Source organism: Ipomoea triloba, chromosome 8, assembly GCF_003576645.1.
Source record: "Ipomoea triloba cultivar NCNSP0323 chromosome 8, ASM357664v1".
NCBI classification, from domain to species: Eukaryota; Viridiplantae; Streptophyta; class Magnoliopsida; order Solanales; family Convolvulaceae; genus Ipomoea; species Ipomoea triloba.
In genome coordinates this window covers 7,223,833-7,247,113 of record NC_044923.1, presented here as the reverse complement: position 1 = coordinate 7,247,113, position 23,281 = coordinate 7,223,833, and the positions used below count along the sequence as shown (strand labels likewise).

At 29.9% G+C, this 23,281-nt stretch overlaps 2 protein-coding genes and 1 long non-coding RNA gene across 3 annotated transcripts; all 3 read left to right on the top strand.

Annotated features, from left to right (window-relative positions):
• Positions 1-3,431: 3,431 nt before the first annotated feature.
• On the top strand, positions 3,432-4,283 carry LOC116026854. Its single transcript, XR_004099905.1, has 3 exons — positions 3,432-3,523; positions 3,738-3,774; positions 4,214-4,283. It is a non-coding gene; the product is annotated as an uncharacterized LOC116026854 (long non-coding RNA).
• A 315-nt stretch (positions 4,284-4,598) lies between these two features.
• Positions 4,599-6,207, top strand: LOC116026886 (bidirectional sugar transporter SWEET4-like). The gene is made up of 3 exons (XM_031268312.1): positions 4,599-4,835; positions 5,662-5,781; positions 6,151-6,207. The coding sequence occupies exons 1-3, from the start codon at positions 4,599-4,601 to the stop codon at positions 6,205-6,207; spliced, it is 414 nt and encodes a 137-aa protein (XP_031124172.1).
• Positions 6,208-17,149: 10,942 nt separating this feature from the next.
• On the top strand, positions 17,150-20,622 carry LOC116026853 (bidirectional sugar transporter SWEET4-like). The gene is made up of 5 exons (XM_031268275.1): positions 17,150-17,262; positions 18,738-18,774; positions 18,884-19,262; positions 19,807-19,926; positions 20,400-20,622. The coding sequence occupies exons 1-5, from the start codon at positions 17,220-17,222 to the stop codon at positions 20,544-20,546; spliced, it is 726 nt and encodes a 241-aa protein (XP_031124135.1). The 5' UTR covers positions 17,150-17,219; the 3' UTR covers positions 20,547-20,622.
• Positions 20,623-23,281: the final 2,659 nt, after the last annotated feature.

Here is a 23,281-nt window from a genome sequence, read left to right as displayed (position 1 = left end):
CTAAATTTTATTTGTTAATGTTCGTTTACCTTAATAAACGAACATAAACGAACGCTTACCGAGCTCGAACACGAGTAGTTTGTCGAAAGCTCTGTTCGCTAACAGCCCTACATAAAGTACATTATTTGAGTGCTGAAAGTACATTATTTTATATACTATCAAATAATGTATATGTACTACACAAATAATGTACTTTAGTATATTAAAAATGTACATTATATTTATGATCCACACAGCTATGTGGACCACGGTCTACACAATAATTTGCCTATGATATGTTATGCGATTTGCAAAATTTAATTTCTAAGATCTATTTATAACTATCAAATTATGGCTGTAAAAAGTGAATCATGCATTTATAAGTTTATATCGTGTGTTAATTAGTTTATGATTGATCTCAAATTGTGAAATTTATAATGTAGGTTAATTTATGATTTATAATGTGTCATGCATGGTAATAAATTCTTAAATTGATTAATTGATATGAAATATGATAATAAGTTTCTAAATATATTAAATTAAAAAGTCTATTTAAAAAAGAATTAAAAAGTCTATTCAACTCACTTCACCCCATTCCCCCTCCCCTCCGGCCCTCCCTTTAAAATAAAAGACTTCTTTGACATTATATGAGAGTGTGTATTAGGTAAACATCGCCTTGTGACATTAACTGACAAAGGATCACAAGGAGATATATAAACCAATTTAGATTATCCATAACTGACAAACTCATATCAAGAAGGACAAAAGGTAAGTAAAATCTCGCGAGAATTTTACTCTCCATCAAGGTGGGAATATAGGTAAGTCATTAAATGTAAATATAATTGATATCTTACATTGTAATAGAGTTAGTAGTACTAAAAAAAATTGATATCCTTTATACACTAATAGAGAATTGACAAAAAAAAAATGCAACAATACACTTCTTTAGTAATTATTAATTTGGATGAGATATTGTATATGAGTCAGAAAGATTAATAAATAAATAACAAGATAAAAGAAATGAATCAGACACGCAGAAATGATTACGGAGCTAAAACTCCTACGTTTTGTTGGAAAAGGGGCTTGTATTCTGTAATACATTTGAGATATAACAAAAATAAGAATAAAATGAGGGAACAAAAGCCGGATAATTTAATATCTTCAGGCATGTAATCACTTTCCTATAAGCTTTAAATCTCCCTCATAAAGAACAACAAGGTTCAAAGTTTAATCTTATGGGATACAAGAAGATGAATGAAATTCTTAAGTTCCTTTGTTTAAGAATTTCTTGTAGAACTGTAAAACTGTGAAATATCTTGGTGCGCTGCGAAATATATTGTATGTTAATTGCTTATAAATTGCATCCTCCTTTCAGATGTCTCTCCAAAAATATTTATATAAAATATTTTGACTATTAGAAGAGGTTATATGAAATTTTATAGTAGTTTTAAAGTCAACTTTCATATATATATATATATATATATCTTTGGGATATAACAAAATATATTTTCGTAAGATTTGCACCCATGCATGCAATTTAATTAATTAAATAATCATATACGTATATTAATATCTTAAATGCAAAGTACATGCAAATAAGACACATGAAATATGTTACTTTCAAAAAAAAAAAGAAAAGACACATGAAATATGCATATACACGTGCATGTACCAAATCTACTCATGCGTAAGTCTCCATTATTTCTTCCGAAACGTAAATCACTAATTTGGAAGGTTACGACTTTTTTTTTTTTTTTTTGAGTACTACTGATTCTATTACAATGTAGCATCTGTTCATAGTTACTTTTTCAAATTACCTTCAACCTACTGAAGCACAAAGAGGCTCGAATCCACTCCCATCATCCATGTGGAAGTGTAAATCGGGACACCGGGTGCCACTAGACCACGATAGCGTAGTCTACAAATAAAAGTTTATTTTAAGTCTTAGTTATTTACTAGCTTATATATTTAAAAGTTGAATTTTGTTTGAGTTTGATTTGTTTATTATAAAATAAATGAATTAATCATGTAAGCATGAATGAAAATACTTTTAATACAAAAATCTTTCAGAAAAAGAAATACAAACTTAATAACTATTTTTATTTTAATTTCTAGACAGAGTTTCAGGGAAAGTATTTATCAAATCCCAAACAAAATTTAACCAAACATTATTGATGCTTGGCTCATTTCTTAATTGAGTGTTGAACTAATTGTGTATTTAATAGTTTGATATAATATTAATAACATATATAGGACAAAATTTGAAAATAGTATAATAGTTGAGAACTAAATTAAAGGTGGAATTAACAATTTTCATTTGGATACATAACATCTTACTTTTTCTAATCTTCTTCTCTAACCAACTCTTATATGCTTTTCAACGATAAATTAAGTGTCTGGATTAAATGCTTAATTATTTACTCTAATACCAGTGGTTAGAATCAAACTTTTATCACTACCTTAATAAAAAAAATTTGTTAATGCGTTCTGATTTTTGGCTTTTTGGGTAAAGTAATTTAGTGCACTTTGAATCATTTTATTTGAAGTTCCACATTCAACTTAGTTGTTACTGCCCCTAGTTTGAACATTATTTTATCCAATCAACTATTTGTTTAGTGGATAGAGGAAGCCATAACCTTTTTAGTTTAAAATTAATGAAGTATTGCTTATCATTTCATTGTTAGTTCAAATTGATTGAATTAACTTAGCAATTTGTCTAGGCCCAAATCACAAGGCAGTTGTTATACCCTGGATCAGGTGCACCTTGCAAGGTGGATCCTGATATTAAATTATTTTAGTATTGCAATTGTGAGCTTTTAGAATATAAATTGTATTTCTAAGTTTTAAAAATTTGCGAATACAATAATATTGATGGACCAAGACTTTATAGTGATTGGTTAAACCGAATAAAGTACTCTTTATTACTTATTCCATGTCATGTCATAAAATTATAGAGTTTTTTTTCCTTAATTTCTTGTATAAATTTAATCAATGTCATGTCATGCAATGAACATTATACTATAGTCTAGCCACACAAAGTGATCTGAGTTGTTCTAGACTCACATGAGCCTAACATTGTTGCGGACCATATCATGCCAGATCACATTTTTATATTAGTGGTTGGACTCGACCTACTAAATTTATTATAAAATTTCAATTTTCTTATATATTTGTACGTTAAATACTTAAATTGTTTATTATTTGCACATTCATAAAGTTGACATTTTTATTTAAAAAATTAAAATCCGTGTGACCATTGTACCCAAAACCAACGCCCCACTTGTTTTTTGTCAAAGAGATCTCAAAATTAACTTTCTCTTCCATTCCTTTAGCATGTGTTTCTCACTATATATATATATATATTTTAATGAATTCAGTATATAAAGAACTCAACATCTCTAAATATTTTATATCTCATCTTCCATATCTGATATCTTCGTCTCTTCTGTTTATTTCATTCTCTTTAATTTGTTTTGGAAACATTATATTGCCATTCTAATCATGCTCTCCAAGGACACTGCCCGTACACTTATTGGCATAATCGGTTAGTTTGAATAATATCATTCTCACTCACTATTATATTTAGATTTTTTTCACATATTTTTGCAATAAGATTGAACTCGACTTTAATTACACATGTGCAAATAAAAATTTTTATAAAATTTTGACCAATAATAAGTCACGTTTTCTCATCTCAATTGGGATTATATACCTTGTTGTGATAATGCTCAAGCAAATGTTTATTTGTTCATTTTCAGGGAATGTTACAGCTCTGGTCTTGTTCTTGTCACCCTTGTAAGTTCCATTTTTCAATAATAAGTTTTAGTACTTCCTCTGTTTCATTTTATCTGTCATACTTACTATTTATTGGTCAAAGCAACTCTTTCTTCTTTGGTCATTTTCTTTATTAATTTTTACTTTAACTGTTTAATAGTACTTTTACTCTAGTTTCTAAATATATAAATTTTGTATACTAATACTAAATTTAATATTATGAAAAATTAGATTAAAAATAACTTCAATCAAAAGTTAACCGAACCAGACGCATAAAATGGAACGGGAAGTATCAATTGTTTATTCAAAAAATTATTTTCTTTTCTCAAAAGATTAAATCTCGAACTCTAAGGTCCCTACTGGACAGATTATTTGGGAAGGGCAAAACTAGATTTATAGAGTTTGATTGTGTAAATATAATGCTTTTATTTTTTTTCTTTTTAATAAATAAAATTTTCAGGCCTACAATTGTGAAGATATGGAAGAAAAAATCAGTGGAGCAATTCTCAGTGTGCACCCCATCAGCTTCCTTTTGATGACCATCAATTCCGCAGGCATAGCCATTTATATTGTGGGTGCGTTTGGTTCGCACATGGGAATCGGAATCGGAATGGGTATCAAATACTTGGTAATGGTAATGGGTTTTGGTGAAAATATTTAGCATGTTTGGTAGTTGGGTGGAATGGGAATGATTATTAATAGTTGGAGAAGAAAGGAGGAAGGGAGATGAAGCCCTTATTTCATAAGGGTATGGGTTTTCTCATTAATGGGGTATTCCAAACCCATAGTAGCATTTACAAAATCTATCAACCAAATACAAACAATCACTTTCATACTCATTCCTTATGCCTAAACCCACCAACCAAACATACCCTGTGTTCTTATTGGTGTTTCTCTTCTTCTCCGACACAAAGACGAGATTTAGAGTAGCTCTCATCGTCCTTGCCGAGGTTGCTTTCATGGCGGCTCTTGCTATTATGGTCCTTACTCTTGCCCATACTTGGAAGCTTCGATCTGCCATTGTTGGTAGCATTGTAGTGGTGTGTAGCATTCTCATGTATGCTTCTCCATTGGCAATCATGGTTCGTAACTCAACTTACTTTATTATCAATTTACATTTTTGCTTGTCTACAAATTGCGAAATTCAATTCTTCACCAAGTCCAACAGAATAGGGAACGGGTAAGTCATTGTGGCTCAGTCGCCCACAAGAAGCTATCGCATTGAGTGTAATTTTTACACTGGAATTTTGAGTAGTAATTGACTAATTGTTCCAATCCATATAATATGTCAACCCTTATAGTAATTGTTCCATATAATATTTCAACCCTGTAATTTTCACACTGGAATTTTGAGTAATAATTGACTAATTGTTCCATATAATATGTCAACCCTTATAGTAATTGTTCCATATAATATGTCAACCCTGTAATTTTCACACTGGAATTCTGAGTAGTAATTGACTAATTGTTCCATATAATATGTCAACCCTTAAACTAATATGGTACTTGAACATTTAACCTCCTATTAAAAATAGTAACACTGATGTCATCAAACCGCCAAGTATTTTGTGAAGTTTTCTCCTCGCCCTGTGACCCTAGTCAGCAAAGGACCACAAGGAGGTAAACCAGCCTAGGTTACCCATAACTGACCGGCTCAAACCCAGGAGTTTGAGGATCAAACCTCAAACTTCTCGGCTGTAAGTAGAGCACTCTTACCACCTGCGCTGTCCTTACGGACTATGATTTAATTTTCGTGGTTTCTATATACAAGGAGAGATTTAATTTCATTTTTCTTCATTTTTCATGATTTATATTGAGATGTGGCTTGGTAGCACAAGATACAATAAATAAATAAATAAATACTTTTTTTTTAAAGCATTAATTAATATTAATTTTTTTGATGTGCAGAAATTGGTGATCACCACAAAGAGTGTTGAATACATGCCGCTTTCCATTTCACTCTGCTTCTTTGCGAATGGTCTTTGCTGGACTGTCTATGCCTTTATTCAATTTGACCCCTATATACTGGTAACTATTCTCCCACTACATAATAAATGTGAACAAAAAAATTGATATATGTTGAACAAATTAATTAACTTAAATGTTCATTTAAGAACTCGAAAAATGACTTACGAATGTTATATTTCAAAATTCAAACTTTGTGTTTAGCTATCCAAATAAAATGAAATCAATAAAATATCACTATTCTAATAAAAGAAAAAAGAGTCATTTTAGGACCTTTTGGAAACACAAAGAACTCATTTTCTATGCTTTTCATGTTTGGCTATCAATAGAAAAGACTCATTCTAGTCTAAGAAAAAATAACCCATTTTGATGAAGAATTTCTCTTCTCACCCTTGGCTCTATCTCTCTTTTACTCTCCATCTCTTTAAGTAGTGTCAAGCGGGTGGACTTGGGTTTAACTGCTATATCCTCGGTTACTATTTGGACTAGACTGGGTTAATCCAGTTAAAATTTGAATTGAATTAAATCTTCTTAATAAAAAAAATCGGACAACCGAACCCACGACCTACAAAATAATAAAATAAAAAATTTTATTTTTTATTTTCCTTAGATTAGAATTATAGCATATATCAATTTATGCATTTGTTTTTTTAACATATTATACCTTAAAATTATTTATTTACATATTTGAGTTTTCAAACATACCCTAAATGTTTGATAAAAATTAACATAAAATAACTGAAATTCATATTTTAATAATTGAAACTTCTTTACTTACAATAGCTTCTCTTTAGAAAATTTAAAACGTGCTAAATGCTTGACTATCAATTCAATAGCTATAAAGCAAAGGGAAGACTAGCCTGTTTGGTTGGATGTAGTTTGGAAGGAATTACAATTCACAGTGAATTCTCAAACTACATTGTTTGGTTGGAGGGAATTGTAATTCTACAGAATTGCAATTCCCTCCAAATGATAAATTGCAATTCATGGAATTCAGTGGAGAGGAGGGGCAATTTGTTGGTGTAAAGACAATTTTGTCCCTCCTCCCATACCCTTTGTCTTTTTTTTTTTAAAAAAAAAAATTGAAAGAATTATTATTATTATTATTATTATTATTATTATTATTTTTGAATGAATTCTTATTATTATACTTTATTATTATTATTTTTTTTTTGAAAGAATTATTATTATTATTATTATTATTATTATTATTATTACAATATCTACCACAACATAAGGGCATTTTAGTCATTTTGTCGCTTCTTACCTTTCAATTCCATGTACTCCTATTTCTGCATACCAAACACTGTAATTTCAATTCCTACTTTATTCATTGAATTAAATTTCCACCAAATTACAATTCTTTTCCCCTCTAATTCCCTCCTCCCAACCAAATGCCCTGTAAGGGAATTGTTAATAGCAAATAGCTAGTTGTAGCCATTGCTAATTTTTATAAGTTAGGTAGGAGCTAATAAATAATAATTGAATTAAAAGTCTATGGTAATAAATTAGTTTTAAAAGTAAGATAAAGTAAAATGTTATGATTATGATATTGTAATAAAATAAAAGTATAACTTAATAATTTGACCCATTTTTGTTTATAAATGTAGGATTGTAGGAAAACATATTTACAATTTATTTTATATAGCTTGCAAATTTCATGAAAAAAAGGAGGATATTATTGTGTTACATGTACCAAATGGTATGGGAGCTCTATCTGGATTGGTCCAATTAGTGTTGTACGTAAAATACTATAAATCCAACAAAATTGTTGTAGAGAAGCAGGTGGATATGGAAGTGGGCAATACCCAGAATGACTTGTTTACCAATGGCCACACCAATAAACCCAGCTGTGAGGGTTAAAAGAAGATGTTTGCTTATTACACTACTTACATTAATGAAATTCAAATCAACATTTTGTATTTCCAGTTTTATTTTCACCTAAATAATGATGATAATCTTTTACTTCAAATGAACCAATGCTACACTACAGTTACAAGATCACGGAATCATGTATATCTACTAAATTACATCAGAGTCAATATTGATAAAGTTTTAATGATAATACAAAATATATTGGTGCAATCATGTTTAATATTAGACTAGTCTAATATTCATTGAGTTTATATCTTTAGTTATAATAGGTATACGTGCTAGTTTGATCACTTGCACTAACCTAACCATTTGAATTTAAACGTTGTTCGATAGCCAAGATCATATTTTCATGAGAATTTAAGAGGTGAAAAAATAATTCTCACGTTTTAAGAAAAATAAATCTAGCTTAGAAAATAAGATTATTTTTTCTGAGTGATTGGGAATGTATAAAATTTTTTCATTTATATATTTATTTGTTTTGGAGCCAAAATTCTCTCTTCCCATTATGAAGAGTAACAATGCTATTTATCGAAGTAATTTACATCTAGATACGTATGACGATGATGTGCTATTCTAGATGTTTTTCTACTTCATCGTGTGTATGTATACACTAGTTTTATACGCGCATTGCGCGAATGGGTTAATGCACAATGTTTATACTTAAATAAATATTTGAAAGTATATCAATGCAAGATTATATAAGAGAAGTTTATACATGGGTAATTGAATGTCGAATTTTTTTATTTAAATATCTAACTCAAAGTATATGAATCCAAGATAATATAGAAAATTCATTATAATTATTACTAAAATAAATGTTTGCAACATTATAAAATCGATAGTCTAAATATTTGGTCTAAAAATGATAGTCTAAATAAATACTACTTTTAATTTGAATTTTTCTAAGTGTTCTTAATTCTCTTTTGAGTAACATTGTCATTGTCATCATCTTTACTATTTGTTCTCTTTCTTTTTGTTGGGAGTGTGTTATTTGCAATTCGGTTATTGTTGATAGCATAGATGACAACGTCATGCAATGAGATTATGATATAGGAGCTATGGACTTTTCTTTAGGTGTTCTGCTTGGGGTTCATTTGGTTCAACCATTATTGTTGAATGAGTTATTGTGGATAAAGAAATCCCTAGTTTAAGAAAAAAAAAATAAATAAATTAATAAAAATTTGAAAATTTAAAATATTATGTATTCCAAAGATATTAAAAGGTATATGTAGTTTCTCGCTTCAATTTGCTGGGTAATGGGTTATTTGAGTACTTTCATTGTCAACAAATCCCCCAAGTAGTTAATATGATTGGTTTCAAACTATTCTTTTTTTATTTTTTTCATGGTATTAAAGAAATACATATGTATCATTTTTTGGTGTAACTACTAATTTATTTAATTCCATGAGAGTAAAATAGAGTGATTCCGCTTCAATTTGTTGGGTTATTTGAGTACTCTCTTTGTCAACCAATCCCCAAGTAGTTAATATAATTAGCTTCATATTAAACTTTTTTTTTCATAGTATTGATAAAATACTTGATAAATAAATATATAACATTATTTTGTACTATAACTTTGATATTTAATTACAAGATATTGTAAAAATAAGATAATGGACAATGTAATGAATATCAATTGATAAATTTGAATGTAAAGAATCTTTGCATGAGAGAAAATAAAGACAATATAACTAATGAAATTATTTCTCTTATTTAATTTAATTTTTTAATAATGAATAATTTTTTCAAATAAAGGTATTGTAGACACATAATTCTAAATTAAAGAAATACATATGTATCATTTTTTGTTGTAGCTACTAATTTATTTAATTTAATAAGAGTAAAATAGAGTGAGAAGCTTAATTATGTCAAATTTGATTAAGATGAGGTTCGAACCTAAGACCTTTCTTATAGAAATTAATGGGTAAGTTAAAAGTTAACGGAATACTAACGGAGAAGAGAATATTTAACGGAAAACTTAACGGATAATCATAAAAGTAAGGTTAAATTAGGTAATCTCTATTAATAATATTAATCTGAATTATCTTAACCATCTATTTGATTAAATAATTCATCTGAACCATCCATTTGATTAAATAATTTGACCGCCATTTTTTCTACCCAATTTAGGTCTAACTCTCTTTGGCTCTTATTAGTATAGTAGATATAGAGTTTTGTTACTGAAGAATTTTATTCTATTTGCTACATGTTTCATCCTGTGTATGTATATGTAGTGTTAACAATTCTGAGTTTATAAGTACACCCATACAACATATACATAAAAATATATTATATATTATAAAAGTTTTTGTTACAAATTGTAGATAATGTATCAATAGAAGTTATAAAATGTTTGTAAGGGTGTTCAATTTAGAGTTTTAATGATTTTGTAAAATTTTTAATATGAAAAAGTTCTTAAAAGTTTATAGACACTTACAAAGTTTATGAAAGTCTAGAGAGATTTTAGGAAAGTATAGAAAGATTCTATGAAAATCATTTAAAATTCATGACTTTAAAATTCTTTTGAAAGTCTATAAAAGTCTTGATTGAATACATCCCTTTGTATATAAAATTTATATATTTAGAAACTAAAATACAAAAAATTGAAATTTAAAAATAATTAAAAATTACTAAAAAAAAATAAGCAAGGAAGAAATAGTTAGTTTTGACCAATGAATAGTAAACATGACAAGCAAAATATGACAGATGGAGTACCTTCTATTTTGGCCTTTATAAATTATCCTATCAAAGCAAACATAATTTTGTGGATTCTAAAATACTTAACTTTTACACATTATTAGCATTATCAAAATATAAAGAACATTATTCAGAACAATAAATACTTAATTTCAACTTGTATAGTTTTAATCATCTCCACTAATAATGTATATTTGTTAAGTTAATTACAGTACTTATAAAATAATGGACCTGTAGTAAATCTGTAATATAGAGTTAATGAGCTTTCGGTGTTGATTTGATGGACTAAACTATTATGTTGGGAAGAATTGTACTTAGATTTTAACGATATATTAGTATTTTATTAGAACTTTAGATACCCTATTTATTTTATTGATTGTATCTAACTTGGTATCTTTAGTCTAGCGCAAAAGCTCATGATTCTTTTGTATTTCAGCTTGTAGATAGCCGGTTTATTGTATCAGCTGGATGTTGACGAAGCAACAGCTACAAAATAAATCAACAGAACTAATTAAAGACAACAGACGATCAAAGTGAATCAAAAGGGTAAATTAGCTAACCATATATTTTAACATGGAAACACAATTGGGTCGTCCATGAAACTATTTTTCAGAAAATGTCCTAAGTTACTTCATCAGTAGGAAAGGCTAAGCAAATCAGTAGAGATTCATCCAATGAACAAATGGTGCACCCTTCATTTTCAAACGCGCCTATTTTCTGGCCGGGATAAAATGATAAAAACCATTGCGGAAAAGGACAACAGTACATTTGCAGCAGATTGGAGTTAGTGGTAGATTTAGACACCTATGGCATTAGAAGTAACGGAAATATTCAAATTCATGAAAGATTGCAAGTCTACCATCACCTCTATCCTATAAATAGGGGACTCTAAATCTCATAAAAGGTTGTCAAAAAAAGTGTTGTCCATGTTAAAGCCTATGTGCTAGTGCTTATGCTTTTGCCAATTTTGCTAAAGTTATTAAATGATGTGCACGCAAGCAAAGCTAAGAAATAGGCGAAGCTACAACGTTCATATTTAGTGCAACTTTAGCTTTACTTGTTTTAATTTCTAAGTTCACAGTTTACCCTATTGTGGAAACAAACAACAACAATTGCATATCTTTTGTGTGGTTGGTGGCCTGCGGCTCGAGGAAATTTGGTGGTTGACTATTGGATCAAAGATTATGTGTTGACGATCTTGGGGGGGGGGGGGGGGGCAGGGGCGGACATCAAGATCGAAGGAAAATCATTTTCCGTCTTAATTAGTGCCTTATGGACACACTAGGACTGGTTCACTTGTATTTGCCCTTAAGAATATTAGTGAAATCCTCTTTGGATGTTAATGAGAGGAGTGGATTAGCTAGCTATGAACCACTATACAAATTTCTCCCTATATTTTTTTACTTTTCCAGTTGATCGAATCAGTCTAACACCTGCAATTACATTCCAAGCTGTTTTTTAACCAAACCACTGCACGTTACAAAGTTTTTCATAAGACTTTCGCTGCCTATCACTTACTACTTTTGAGCTGATAGTAAGCTTTGATTTAAAATTATTTGTCTATTCAATCCCCTTCTAGACTTTATATCAACCCTCGTACCAACATATTACCATGTTTAGATCCATTAAAAATTTTAATGCATGTGAACGTACTGGGTGAGTAACGGGCAAATTATGCTTTCAACCCAGGTCCACCGTACAAGGTGGTCCCGAGTTTATGTTTATAATTTTAGTATTCTATGTTCACAATTTTAGAACTCAATATACAAAATTGCATTACTCAATATTCACAATTTTTGAACTATATTCATAACTTTGTTATATAGATTCAAATATACTGTTGAACATATAGTTTTGATACTGTTGAAGATAGAGTTATGAAATTGTGAACATAGAGTTATAAAATTGTGAACATATAGAGTTATGAAATTGTGAGCATGGACCCCGGTCCACCTTGTAAGGTGGATCCGGGTCCATGGCATAACAACGGGTGAATAACGTAACTAAGTGGGCTTCTTTCAATTGAACATAATCTCGAGTTAGTTAAAGAAAAACTCACATGATACACATCCTTTTTTGTTCAACATAAACCAGAAATCATAGATTACATTGGACCGTTACGTTGGACTAGATGAAGAACATTTTTTTTTTTTTAAAAAAAAAAACAAAGGTAATATATTAATAAAAAATAGTGTTGGATACAAGAAGGAATAGAAGATCGCCAACTAGAGGAACCAACATCAGAATTCGTTGCCCTAACAATTGTATAGACCAACAAATTAGCTTATCGACAAATAAAACAAAAGGGCACCATATCAAAGTGCCTTACAAGAGAACGACATCTCTCAGATCCAAATTAAAATACAACCAGCATAGGATAGATCATGGGATGGTGAATTCAGAAAGTTGCAAGCATTTAAGCAATTCATCTCAACAATAATGCACCGCAAAGACTCCGTTTTCATCCAAGCCAAAGCCTCTTTGATAACCATAGCCTCAACTGTATGCAAATCATTCAGGTGACGAAGGGCCCCGTCTTGCAGCAATAAAGCTTCCGGTAATAGAAAGAATGACCACACAGTAGTGGCCATCCCCTTTCTTTGGAAAAACTTATGCGCCCACTTGATAGGTCACACTATCTGGATGAATATTCAATGGTTATTGTTGTGAGTGCGGTAGGTGATCATTATATTAAAGTCGACAGAAGGGATAATACTATTTCAGTCCTGTAGAAGGTGATGCCGTGATGAAGAACATATATGCACTTGCACAATAATATAGATTATAGATATAAACTTTTCTGTTACGTTGCATTCTGAATTATGCATGGATAAAGAAATTTAGTGCACTTTGAATCTTTTTATCGCAAGTTCCACTTTCAACCTAACTATGACGACTGCCCATAATTTTAGCATACATTACTTTATCCAATGAACTATTTGTTTAGTGGATAGAGGAAGACTACAGGACCTTTGAATATAATGTTGTATGGTTTTCTCTCAAATTTAATCATTGAATTATATTATTTATAATTTCTTTGTTCCACTTGTGAATATATACCATATATACATATCCACACAAGAGAAAAAAATTTCTTTCTTTTTTCTTTTTAAAGAAAAAGAAAAGGCTTAAATAAATCTATACCATATATATATATATATATATATATATATATATATATATATATATATATATATATATATATATATATTTGGTTCAGGTGCGGCCGTGCTCTCCCGTGCGGCCGTGCGGTCACACACCACTCAATGTTACGAAATACACCACTCAATGTTAAGAAACATACCACAATGAAACACACCACAGTGTGTGTTTCTTAACATTGAGTGGTGTATTTCGTAAGATTGAGTGGTGTGAACCACACGGCCGCACGGGAGAGCACGGCCACACCTGAACCTGACCCTATATATACATACATACATACATATATATATATATATATATATATATATAGAAGAGAAAAAGTTTNTATATATATATATATATATATGGTATAGATTTATTTAAGCCTTTTCTTTTTCTTTAAAAAGAAAAAAGAAAGAAATTTTTTTCTCTTGTGTGGATATGTATATATGGTATATATTCACAAGTGGAACAAAGAAATTATAAATAATATAATTCAATGATTAAATTTGAGAGAAAACCATACAACATTATATTCAAAGGTCCTGTAGTCTTCCTCTATCCACTAAACAAATAGTTCATTGGATAAAGTAATGTATGCTAAAATTATGGGCAGTCGTCATAGTTAGGTTGAAAGTGGAACTTGCGATAAAAAGATTCAAAGTGCACTAAATTTCTTTATCCATGCATAATTCAGAATGCAACGTAACAGAAAAGTTTATATCTATAATCTATATTATTGTGCAAGTGCATATATGTTCTTCATCACGGCATCACCTTCTACAGGACTGAAATAGTATTATCCCTTCTGTCGACTTTAATATAATGATCACCTACCGCACTCACAACAATAACCATTGAATATTCATCCAGATAGTGTGACCTATCAAGTGGGCGCATAAGTTTTTCCAAAGAAAGGGGATGGCCACTACTGTGTGGTCATTCTTTCTATTACCGGAAGCTTTATTGCTGCAAGACGGGGCCCTTCGTCACCTGAATGATTTGCATACAGTTGAGGCTATGGTTATCAAAGAGGCTTTGGCTTGGATGAAAACGGAGTCTTTGCGGTGCATTATTGTTGAGATGAATTGCTTAAATGCTTGCAACTTTCTGAATTCACCATCCCATGATCTATCCTATGCTGGTTGTATTTAATTTGGATCTGAGAGATGTCGTTCTCTTGTAAGGCACTTTGATATGTCCCTTTTGTTTATATATATATATATATATATATATATATATATATATATATATATATATATATATATATATATATATATATTTGGTTCAGGTGCGGCCGTGCTCTCCCGTGCGGCCGTGCGGTCACACACCACTCAATGTTACGAAATACACCACTCAATGTTAAGAAACATACCACAATGAAACACACCACAGTGTGTGTTTCTTAACATTGAGTGGTGTATTTCGTAAGATTGAGTGGTGTGAACCACACGGCCGCACGGGAGAGCACGGCCACACCTGAACCTGACCCTATATATACATACATACATACATATATATATATATATATATATATATATAGAAGAGAAAAAGTTTTCTTCTTTCTAAAAAAGAAATAAATAATAAAAAGGAAAGGTTAAATTAATAATCTTCTAAATAGATTTAATACTGCAATTGAGTTTCTTAATTGTATCTAACAAAAAGTACAATTATTGTTAGTTCAATAGCTAATAAGCGAAAGTTTACTTTATTTCTTTATACATACGTAGCAATTAGCGCTATGTTTCATTATCAAGATGCTGAGCTCGGCTATCTAAGTCTGTCCAATAATGATATTTAAACTTAATTACACTTTTTTTACCAGTCTAAAGTAGCAATATGAAATGATTTTAAAAAAAAAAAAATAGGAGCTCAATTAGACTCTTAAAAGATTTATTTAACTATTTTCTTAAACACTCAATATATAGACTAGCTACGTCAAGTGGGCTATTTCAGAGCTGCATGGGCATGATATTATATTTGATCAATTGATCATATCAGACTAGCCCTCATTAGAAAGTTGCCAAAGGCTTGCCATCCCACATTTTTAAGACACACTAATGTGAAATCATCTTGCGGATTATCCGAGAAACGAGTCAAATCTAAGATAGTTGTTTTTTACTTATAATAAAAATTATAATACTTATTACAAAAAATTTAAAGCTAATTTGAAATAAATAAATGATTACTTATAATAGATATTGTAATTTGAAATATATTTAGGATAAAATGATTGCTACTAATGTTAAAAATTGTAATATTTATAACTGAAATTATGATACTGGCAAAGTGCAGACTCTGTTTGGCATAGTTTATTTAGGAGCTTATAGCTTATTTTAAGCTACTAATAAGCTATAACCTCTGTTTGGTAATGTTCCTAAAATAAGCTAGTAGCTTAAAATAAGAGCTTATTTTTGAACGCTACCTAAGGTATATATCCACAACCTGACCTCTCCGTGAGAGAGTTTCATAGAAGTTTTTGTCCATATTTATAAATTTAACCCAATTCAACCCAATTAATTTAGGGTTACACTTGTATAAGAGCGTCTCACGCATCCTTATCTGTGAGACAGATCAAGTCAATATGAAAATGTAATACTTATACTGAAAAAATGTAATACAAATTAGGAATAAATAAAATGTTTACTACTTATAAGAAATATGTAATACTTTTGAGGATAAATATAATATTTTTACATTTTGATGTAAAAGTATTACAATTTAATGTTGGCAAGTGTTTGTTTATTATAAAGAAAAATGTAATATTTTGAGGACAAATGTAATACTTTTAATCATAATAAGTATTACATTTTATCTTAACCCGATCTGTCTCACAGACAAGGAACCGTTACACATTCTCACACACGTTTTTTCCCATTAAATTATTACAAAATTTAAATTAATAATAAAAAATATTTAAGTAGATATATTAAAATTTACATTAATTTTTAAAATTGTGAGATATTTGTATTTTAAACATATATTATAGAGAAAATGGTCAAATAGCCTCTTAAACTTTACACCGTACCAAAAGTCATTAAGCACCTAAACTTTAAAAAAGTGCAATTAAATCCTCAAACATGTTAAATTGAGGCAATAAAACTCAAAAATAGGTAAATAACCTGTTACTACATGTCATTTGTATCAATCCGGCGAAAACTTTCGACGACAGAGTTTTCATCGATCGCCATCTCCGAGAGAAGGCGACCAGACCATTTGGTCACCTTCTCCGGCGACCTTTTGGTCGATGGTGATGTTTTTCGGCAAGTTTTGACCGGTAACCTGTTGACTTATTTGACCAAAAAAAAAAACATGTTTGAGGGTTTAATTGCACTTTTTAAAAATTTAAGTGTCTAATTGACTTTTGGTGTAAAACTTAGGGGCCTATTTGAAAATTTTTCCCAATATTATATGCATATTATAAAGTTAAAATTTATAATTTAGAAATTAGAAGTAGTGCGACACGTACCCCAAACCAACATCCTCCACCTTTGAGTCATGCAAACATCATATCCAACTTTTTCGATCTTCCTTCATATCGCATCCCTTTCTCACTATTGATTGCTTTATTTTCCCTTTTTAGTTTTGTTTTTTATGATCAATTCACTATCAAGTTCATAATCTTTATTTATTATATATCTGGATCATTCTTCATCTGCGTACATATAAATAGAGTCAATCGGTCATATATATTTATCACCTCTCATCTCCCAATCTCCATCTCTTCTATCTGTTAATCTTCTTATTATTGCATTTTTAACGCATTATATTGCCCTTCTAATATAATCATGCTCTCCATGGATACTGCTCGTACAATTGTTGGCATAATTGGTCTGTTTTTGTTTAATTTGAATATCTTATCTCTCTCTATATATATACCTCTATTACATACTCTTAGCTTTCACGTAGACTTAGCTAAGCTAACTAATGTTTTTACCAAATTTTGCAAGAAGAACGGGGTGTTTGGTAAATAGCTGTTAAATGTTAGCTGTTAGCTGAATAGGTTAATGGGTTTGACTGGCTAGTTGATAACATTTTGTAGAGAGATGTTTGATAAATTATCTGTTAGCTGGTAGTTGATTAATGCAAAATGACTTTATCAAAAAGTTGATCGAAAAAACTTCTTTAAACAGTTTTTTGAATTTTAACATTTTGAAGCAATAAGCTATTACAAAAAAACTAATTAATTAAACACTTATATTAAATATTTAACCAGACAAACAACTAATAGTAGTCAAATAAGCTAAAAATTGATTGATATACTAATTGTGTTACCAAACAAGGCTGAAATCTTTATTAATCATAATTTATTAAACAAAATGCTTCTTAGATTGTTCCAAATCTTTTTTACTCGGTATTACTTTAGAGTTTACTAGTTAGTTTCGTTACCTTAGATTTAAATATTACAAAACACTCGAAATATCACACCTATTTCAAGTTATATCATTTAAATTAAGAAGGGACCAGAAACAAATTAGCTAAATATATAGGTTATGATTAGTAAATATTTGTTATTACTAACAAACAAATTATATTTATATTAATATTCACGTTGTCTAAAAGATTATGGCTGTGTTTGGCAGAACTTATTTAGGAGCTTATAGCTTATTTTAAGCTACTAATAAGCTATAAGCTTTGTTTGGTAATGTTCTTAAAATAAGCTAGCAGCTTAAAATAAGAGCTTATTTTGAAACGCTACTTCAGGTAGCTTTTCAAAAATAAGCTAGGAGCTTTTTAACTTTTTTCCATCTTTATCCTTATTATTTTATATAAATGATATCATTTATTCCTCCCAATTAAAATTCTTTTGGCCTTTTTTCTTCAATATGTTTCGTTGTAATTTTAATTTGATATTTGTGTTTGAATAATAATTTTTGTATGAACTAATTTTATGAATTATAAAAATCTTGTTTTACTTTATATATTTTCAAATATATGTTCTTACTTTATATTTTATTAAATTATATTGATTTCATTATTTTATATTTTAATATGTAAACAAACCTATTTAAATTTAAAACTATTTAACTTTTATGAAGATGTCCTTTTTAGTCTTTTTACATTTATCAACTTATCAAAAAGTTAATTTTACCAAACACTTTTAAGCATAACAGCTAGCTTAACCGCTCTTCAGAATTCAGCTTCGAGCTTATAGCTTTTCAGCTTTCAGCTACCGTTTCAGCTAGGTTTGCCAAACATAGCCTAACGAATCACTTTAGTACAACACGTGTAAACACGTTTTCATTTCCCACATGCATGCGATAAACTAACGCTCATGCAAATGTTTATTATATGTTCATTTTCAGGGAATTTTACAGCTCTGGTCTTGTTCTTATCACCCTTGTAAGCTTCATATTTTCAACATTTTTTTCAAGAAAGAATTTTAAAGTTTCATGGTGTAAATATATGCTACTCCGTATAATTTTTGGTTTTTAAATAAAATTTTGATCAGGCCCACAATTGTGAAGATATGGAAGAAAAAATCAGTGGAGCAATTCTCAGCAGCGCCCTACCTGGCCACATTCCTCAACTGTGGCATGTGGATGTTGTACGCAATCCCCAGTGTGCACCCTAACAGTTTCCTTCTGATGACCATCAATGGCGCAGGCATAACCATTGATATTGTGTTCTTATTGGTGTTTCTCTTCTTCTCCGACACAAAGAAGAGAATTAGGGTAGCTCTCATCGTCCTGGCCGAGGTTGTTTTCATTGCGGCTCTTGCTATTATGGTCCTTACTCTTGCCCATACTTGGAAACTTCGATCTGCCATTGTTGGTAGCATTGTAGTGGTGTGTAGCATGCTCATGTATGCTTCTCCCTTGGCAATCATGGTTCGTAACTTCAAACAAATATTTTATTTTATTTTGTCTTCATCAACCATTTTCATAATTTATATATATTGCCCACGAAAGGTGAAATCCATAGTCCCTGGGTACACATCACACGACAGGATTTCGTCTGTCTATGGTAACTTAGCAGCCCATTAGGTGAAATTCCTCGATTTCCCACACTACATCTCAACCCAACAAGATTTAATTTGTAGAGGTGAAAAGTCATGGTAACTACTAAACAACCCATTAGACAGAAGCAGGGAGAATCAGGTGCCCACAAGAAGGTCATGTAACTCCAATTTGCAACTGGCAGGGTTTGATCCTACGTCCTTGCAGCTGCCGGGGCTTAGCTTGATCCTCCGTTCTGTGGAACCAACTGAGTTATCCTTGCTGGCCTGCATGTAACTTGGTAGCTTGAGAATTGAGATTGAATAAATTTATTTAATTTAAAAGTGAAAAACACTACAATAAGTAAACTAAGATCAGAGTTTACTCTAAATTTGATTATTTATTTCTTCTGTTTTTTTACTTTTTTGGTGTGCAGAAATTGGTGATCACCACAAAGAGCGTGGAATACATGCCGTTCTCCATTTCACTATGCTTCTTTATGAATGGTCTTTGCTGGACTATCTATGCCCTTATTCAAATTGACCCCTATATTCTGGTAGCTATTCTCCCCAATTGTTATACTATGGACCAGAGTTCATATTGCATTCTGAATCCTCATACAAAACTTTTATACCTTCAGTTAATACATTCTGTACTTACAGTTAACCGTTTATGTACATGTAAACAAATAGCTTACACATAATACATATGATAGCTACAAATATATATAGAAACTGTCAACTATAGGTACAGAATGTGCCAACTAGATATAGAATCTGAATGTTATTTTTGGACTAAGGTCTACAATGCAATGTAGACCCTGGTCCATGGTATAATTTGCCCATTCTCCGCATCTCAAAATTGATATATGTTGAACTAATTGACTAAATTAAATTTGTTTGATAAAAGTAATGATGAACATAAAATAACTTTAAAGTCATCATCATATTTTAATAATTGAAACTTCTTTACTTAAAGTAGTAGCTTATCTTTAGAAAAATTAAATTTTGTTAAAATATAATGTTTCAGGTACCAAATGGTATGGGAGCTTTATCCGGATTGGTCCAATTAGTGTTGTACGCAATATACTATAAATCCAACAAAATTGTTGAAGAGAAGCAGGTGGATATGGAAGTGGGCTTCACCAAGATTGGCTTATCCAGCAATGAGGGTTGAAACAAAATGATTGCAGCAAATTATATTATGGACTATGGTCCAGATAATGAGAATCACTGATATATGTTCATTTTAATATACTGAAAGTTTATTTTTAATATACTGAAAATTCATTTTTTAGCAGTATATCTGGCCTAAAAATGAACATTCAGTATTAAAATAAAAACTTTCAGAAAATGAACATTCAATGTACTAAAAATAACAACATAGTCTATGATGTTAATGATTGGATGTTTGTGTATTATACTACTTTGATGCATAATGTTCAAATCAATATTTTGTTTTTCCCAGCCTGTTTGATTTTGATTGAAATAGTAATAAACACTTTTTTTTTTAACTTCAAATGACCAACAATTCACATTAATTATATTACAATTAGTGATTATCAAGTTTTTTTTTTTATCATACCAGACTAACCCTCATTAGAGCAAACCCATCCCTTAAGTTTTTTATCAAGTTTTTTCTTGTGAAGTATGAATGCAATATACATTTGTAATTATTGTGTGGACTGTGGTCCACATAGCTGTGTGAACTATGAATGCAATATACATTTGTAATATACTAAAAGAGTAAAAGTGCATTATTTGTATATTGAATGTACATTATATGATAATATATATAAAAAAATCATGTACTTTCAAATAATGTACTTTATGTATACAAATAATATACTTTCAGTATACTAAAAATATTTTTTTATTTATGATTCTATGGACCATGGTCGATGAAATAATAATTGTAGCATGTCCTTACATAATAATAATTATAATAAAAGTAATAATAATTTATATATTAAAATATTGTAAATTATAAATAATTTCAATATTATTATAAATTAAAATATTATAATTACATATTTCATTATAATAATATAATAAATATATAAGATGACAGAAGAAAGAAGAGCTGATAACAAATAAGAAGAAAGTAGAAAGTGGCTTGAAGAAAGATCAGAAGAAGAAAAACTGGATTTTTCTATTTATACTTGGTAATTAAAGAAGTCTTATGAGGATAAAATAGTCTTGCAAGATTGATTATGCTTTCTTCCAATGGCTATAGAAAAAGAAAAAGAAAAAAAAAAGATTGCAATGATATGAACATAATTGTTTTCCTCATATTTAAGGAATTCGAATTCTATTAAAAAATGTTTTCCATTATATCAAACACAGGAAAGATTTAATTTTCCTCTAATTTGAAAATTTTAATTTTCCTCAAATTTTAAAAAATTTAAATCCTTACAAAAAATTCTATCCAACTAAACAGGAGGTTTTCCTATGGAGGATCTACAACGGGGGTAGTTGCCCCCCTCACCCCTCCCACCGTCTTTTATATATATATATATATATATATATATATATATATATATATATATATATATATATATATATATGTATGTATGTATACATATATACTAGTAACTTAATTATCTATAAAATCTTAATATATGTAAATATTGTTAAATGCTTTAGTAGCATAGTTGGTTGGAACTTTAAATTTGATATCGAATATCATACATCATAATTAAAATTAAATAGTATTTTTTATTGTAGTATCTTTTCTATTCAAATTATTTTATCTAATTGATTATATTTCATATTTTGTCATAAATATGTTTATAGCATTTCTACTTTTGACTCCGCTCTTAACGTAACTATCATGTAGTCTATTATAAATATTATTGTATTGTAATTTATAATGTATTTTGTATTTGAACCTTATTACAAGTGTTTTATTGACATTTCTAAAGTCATTTAAATTAAACTTTACCCCTACTCAAATAACTTTCTAGATCCATCCCTAAATTCTCCTTTAGAATGTTGGCAAAGGCGAGCCAACCCACATTTTATACTGTTAACCCAGTTCGAAAAACTTAATTTATAATAATATTTAAATTGATAATATTAAAAACTTATCGAAGTAGATATATTAAAATTTATACTCTTAAAATGTAGCTAAACCATATGCTACAGGTATATTAGAATCCGTGTTACGCGTACCCCAAACCAATTCCCCAGTCCCCACCTTTGAGTCATATAAAGGTCAAAACCAACTTTTTCTTTCTTCAATTCACATCGCATGCATTTCTCACTGTTTATAGCTTCTTCCTCTTTTGGTTTTGTTTTTTTAATCAATAGCTTCTTCCTTTTTTGGTTTTGTTTTTTTAATCAATTCACAATACTGATGCTATGTTTGTCACAACTTGAATCCGCTGATAGTTGGACTGCACATGCTCACATGTGGCGCGAAGATTCGAACTCATGACCTTTTTCATAGCTCTGATACCAAATTGAATCATGTGCTCCATCCAACTAAAAGCCTAAGCTAATAGTTAGACTGCACATTTATGTTTATATTATATTTATGCTCACATTAGGAACCGGAGGCAGTCACGGATTGGCTCGTGGTCAAGGTGGTCACGGCTCTGCTCAATTCAGTAGTCATGGTAGAGGTTCAAGCATAACAGCTTTGGGAAGTTATTTTGAAAACATGACCTCTTAATCTGAGAAAGTTTGGACCATGAAATATGTTCCTGCTAGGGGTGTGCATTCGGTTAACCGTTCGGTTAACCGAACCGAATTAACCGAAGTTTTAAATCCTTTAACCGTTAACCGAACCGAAGTATGTGTTACCGAATTAACCGAACCGAAATTTTTTTCGGTTAATCGGTCGGTTAACCGATTAACCGAACTTTTTTAACCTAAATGTTAAAATTCTAAAAGTAACACCTAAAATAA

What these genes read in the sequence shown, in the direction of transcription:
- LOC116026853 (XM_031268275.1), top strand. Translation starts at nt 17,220, where the DNA reads ATGCTCTCCATGGATACTGCTCGTACAATTGTTGGCATAATTG. An exon ending in GTCTTGTTCTTATCACCCTT is followed by an intron (nt 18,775 to 18,883) that starts GTAAGCTTCATA and finishes AATTTTGATCAG; the next exon opens with GCCCACAATTGTGAAGATAT. An exon ending in AAATTGACCCCTATATTCTG is followed by an intron (nt 19,927 to 20,399) that starts GTAGCTATTCTC and finishes ATAATGTTTCAG; the next exon opens with GTACCAAATGGTATGGGAGC.
- LOC116026886 (XM_031268312.1), top strand. Translation starts at nt 4,599, where the DNA reads ATGCCTAAACCCACCAACCAAACATACCCTGTGTTCTTATTGGTGTTT. An exon ending in CTTCTCCATTGGCAATCATG is followed by an intron (nt 4,836 to 5,661) that starts GTTCGTAACTCA and finishes TTTGATGTGCAG; the next exon opens with AAATTGGTGATCACCACAAA. An exon ending in AATTTGACCCCTATATACTG is followed by an intron (nt 5,782 to 6,150) that starts GTAACTATTCTC and finishes CTCTTTAAGTAG; the next exon opens with TGTCAAGCGGGTGGACTTGG.